The 2,946-nt window shown below is 41.8% G+C and overlaps 1 protein-coding gene across 1 annotated transcript; it reads right to left on the reverse strand.

Annotated features, from left to right (window-relative positions):
• Nucleotides 1–1,016: 1,016 nt before the first annotated feature.
• LOC118326428 (D-dopachrome decarboxylase-A-like) lies at nt 1,017–2,570 on the reverse strand. Its single transcript, XM_035659419.1, has 2 exons — nt 2,371–2,570; nt 1,017–1,223 (listed from the first exon to the last, which is right to left on the reverse strand). The coding sequence occupies exons 1-2, from the start codon at nt 2,476–2,478 to the stop codon at nt 1,044–1,046; spliced, it is 288 nt and encodes a 95-aa protein (XP_035515312.1). The 5' UTR covers nt 2,479–2,570; the 3' UTR covers nt 1,017–1,043.
• Nucleotides 2,571–2,946: the final 376 nt, after the last annotated feature.

The following is a 2,946-nucleotide window of genomic DNA, read 5'->3' on the forward strand; positions in this document are numbered from 1 at the left end:
AGTGAAAGTAAAGCAAATATGTCAATTATTTTTATAAACATTACCAACTGCAGCTTAAACACAAGAGCCTCAAAATGCAAATGCACATACAAAACAATCCAATGGTGGGTATATATGTTAGTAATATGGACTACATAAGTCTGCATTGTTAGACAACTTGCAGAGCAGAAACACAGACATAGAAAGCATGCACAGTATACATCTGACACAATAAAAGGAATGCATGCAGGTTCATTCTGCATAACAGAGTTCTGCCTGTCTGTAGACAAAAAGAGTGCAGCCATATTATAAACAAAGACTGATGATAACAGCAAGACCGGGACAAGGTCACATAGTGTATCTGGTGAGACACAACTGTCTTTGGTTCATATAAAGAACCATGATCTGGTAACTGTGAGATTGTTCTGAAGCCTTATTGTTATCTGAATGGGTGAACCCAAGCTGGGCAATAATTGAATTATAACAAATTTTTTGTTAGTTTGAGTTGGAAGGAAGTTTGCTTTAGAATTGAGGCTAATTATAAGATAAACCTACAGACCTGTGGGCTGAACTCAGAGCTGTGTTTATACTACAAGGGCAGAGTCAGACCCAGGCCAGCTGCTAGGAATTGGCCTTTCCTAAGTCCCGCTCTTTTTTTCTCTGTGCCACAATAGCAGTTGAGCAAGCTTTGGTCAACTGTCTCCTTTACTGTACTTAAATATGTTACATGCTAGGCTCGTATTTGGTGAAAAACAACCACATTTTGAAGATAGCCTGCCTCCAGCAGGTGGCCATATAATATAAAATAACATAGCATAATATAATATATAGCCTTATAGGTTGTTTTTTTAAGATAAGATAATCGAGCAGTTACAGCAGCAAGGGAAGTGGAACAAATATCCAGAAATGAAAACCTACCTATGAATATTATATTCCATTTCTGCTAATATATCTTCCTAAATGTTACACACTGGATCTTTAAGGGGCAACCATCGACCTTTGTATCGCCACAGTGGCCGGTGGGCCTGGTCAGACCATATTACAGTGACAGTACCTCTAAGAGCTCACCTGTCTTCTGGCAGACGAAGTTCTGTGGTCAGAAACTCAAAGATCTTGGCACTGTGCTCCTTGTTCTTGTCAGCAGTGTCAGTCACGCCAATAGCAGACACCGACAGCATTACACACGGAGAGCAAGAGCCAGCTATCATCATCAGCAGCCCAGCCTTCACCACCACATTCATCCTCTGAAAGACAAATAATATTGGTGAGGGTAAAACATGAGAGAGAGGGAAACAAAAAACACAGTACTTCATGTGAAAGCCATATATGTTTTACAAAGTGAGCACATTTCCCCGGCAACAAGGTCAGAGTTCATTCTCCAGTGCGTCCTTAAACAACGCACTGGCCTCTACCCGACAGAGCCTTTACTTTAACTGTGTGAAAGGGGGGGTTTTGAAACATCAAATCCAGTAATTCAGAGCAGAACCGTTTATGGTAACTGTGTGAGTCTGTTAATCTATAATGAAAATAATCCTTAGTTAAAGTCATATAGTAAACATATGTGAGCTATATCACACACACATACTGCTGTACTGTATGTTACTGTATGTCACTGTACTATATGTAACCATTTGTTACTGTACTGTATGTAACTATGTTATTGTATGTCACTGCACTGTATGTCACTGCACATCACTGTATGTGACTGCACTGTATGTGACTGTCACTGTACAGTAATACTACTGCTGCTGCTCTAATGGCATATGACACTTAACCCAAGGTCCACAGACACATACAACTTGGTAACCAACCTTGGTACATGATCCATAAATGGCTTAGGACTCTAATCTCACTGTAAGAGATAACACAGATAAGTTCATGATTGTAATGAATGGCGAGGGGTCAAAGAAGCACACAAGGCAGTTATTCCCCCCCTCCCCCCATCAGCTCCACTAGCTAACATACATTATTTCAACAGTCTTGTGATTTGGACAAGAATTCACACACATATCCAACAGGTCTTCATGGGCAGTTAGCTCTTATGTACTCATGCAGAGGAGTCACAGGTGTCCAGTTACACTGTATAGTTAGTAGAGATGAATAGACACCTTTCAGCCACTTACAATCAAGAATTTTCAGGGGGCGAGGATACAGTCCAATAATATGGCAGTAATAGTGGACGTGCTGGAAACGCCTCTGTTCCATTCACGCTAGAGCCAAAGGCTGCTTTGGTTTGGAGTTTGTGGCAAATTAATGTAAAGGTTTCTGTCTGACAGGCACATGTGCACAGCTGCAGGGCAGTACTAATGTAAACCGGCAGCAGCTTTGACATTGAGTAAAGCTCCAGTAAAGTGTCAGAGAAGCGGGGTAGAGGGGTAGAGGGGTACTCACGTCCTCGGGTTTCCCCAGAGCAGCCGCGACGCACGAGCTCAGCTTCTTCACAAAGTCCTCCGAGAACGAGCCGGCCGGTAAATTCGTCTGGAAGTCTATGAAAGGCATGTTAAAGACCGCGAATCAGGTCTGCCGACAACTCTGTGTGGGGACGAGGACGGAAGTCCAGTGACAGGACAGCGAGTTTAGGCTACTTCCGGTGTAAGCTGATTGGTTGTTTTCATTCAGGCCTGGTGGATTCTTGTAAATACTACCAGGAGCGCTAGGAGGAGCCAGAGGAACCTGTTTTTTTCACAGGTTATCTGTCTCATGTACTACTGTCAGGATAGAGTGAAAGTAGGACAATCATTTTATATTTTTTAATTTCAAAAGTAAGTTCATAACCTCAAGTTTTTACACAGCTGAGGGCAATAAAGGCTGAGATGTAGAGCAAAGATGTATGATTTATAGCTCTGTTCTGACCAAATCTAACTGACCGCACTATTGAACAAACAGTTCTGACCCCTTATATGTTCATTTATTATTCAACTAAATTACATCTAAAACTTAACAAACCTACTTTGCGGCGACTGTGGC

The sequence above is a fragment of the Morone saxatilis genome, unplaced genomic scaffold, assembly GCF_004916995.1.
Source record: "Morone saxatilis isolate NCDOM2014 unplaced genomic scaffold, NCSU_SB_2.0 Contig17, whole genome shotgun sequence".
Lineage (NCBI taxonomy): Eukaryota > Metazoa > Chordata > Actinopteri > Moronidae > Morone > Morone saxatilis.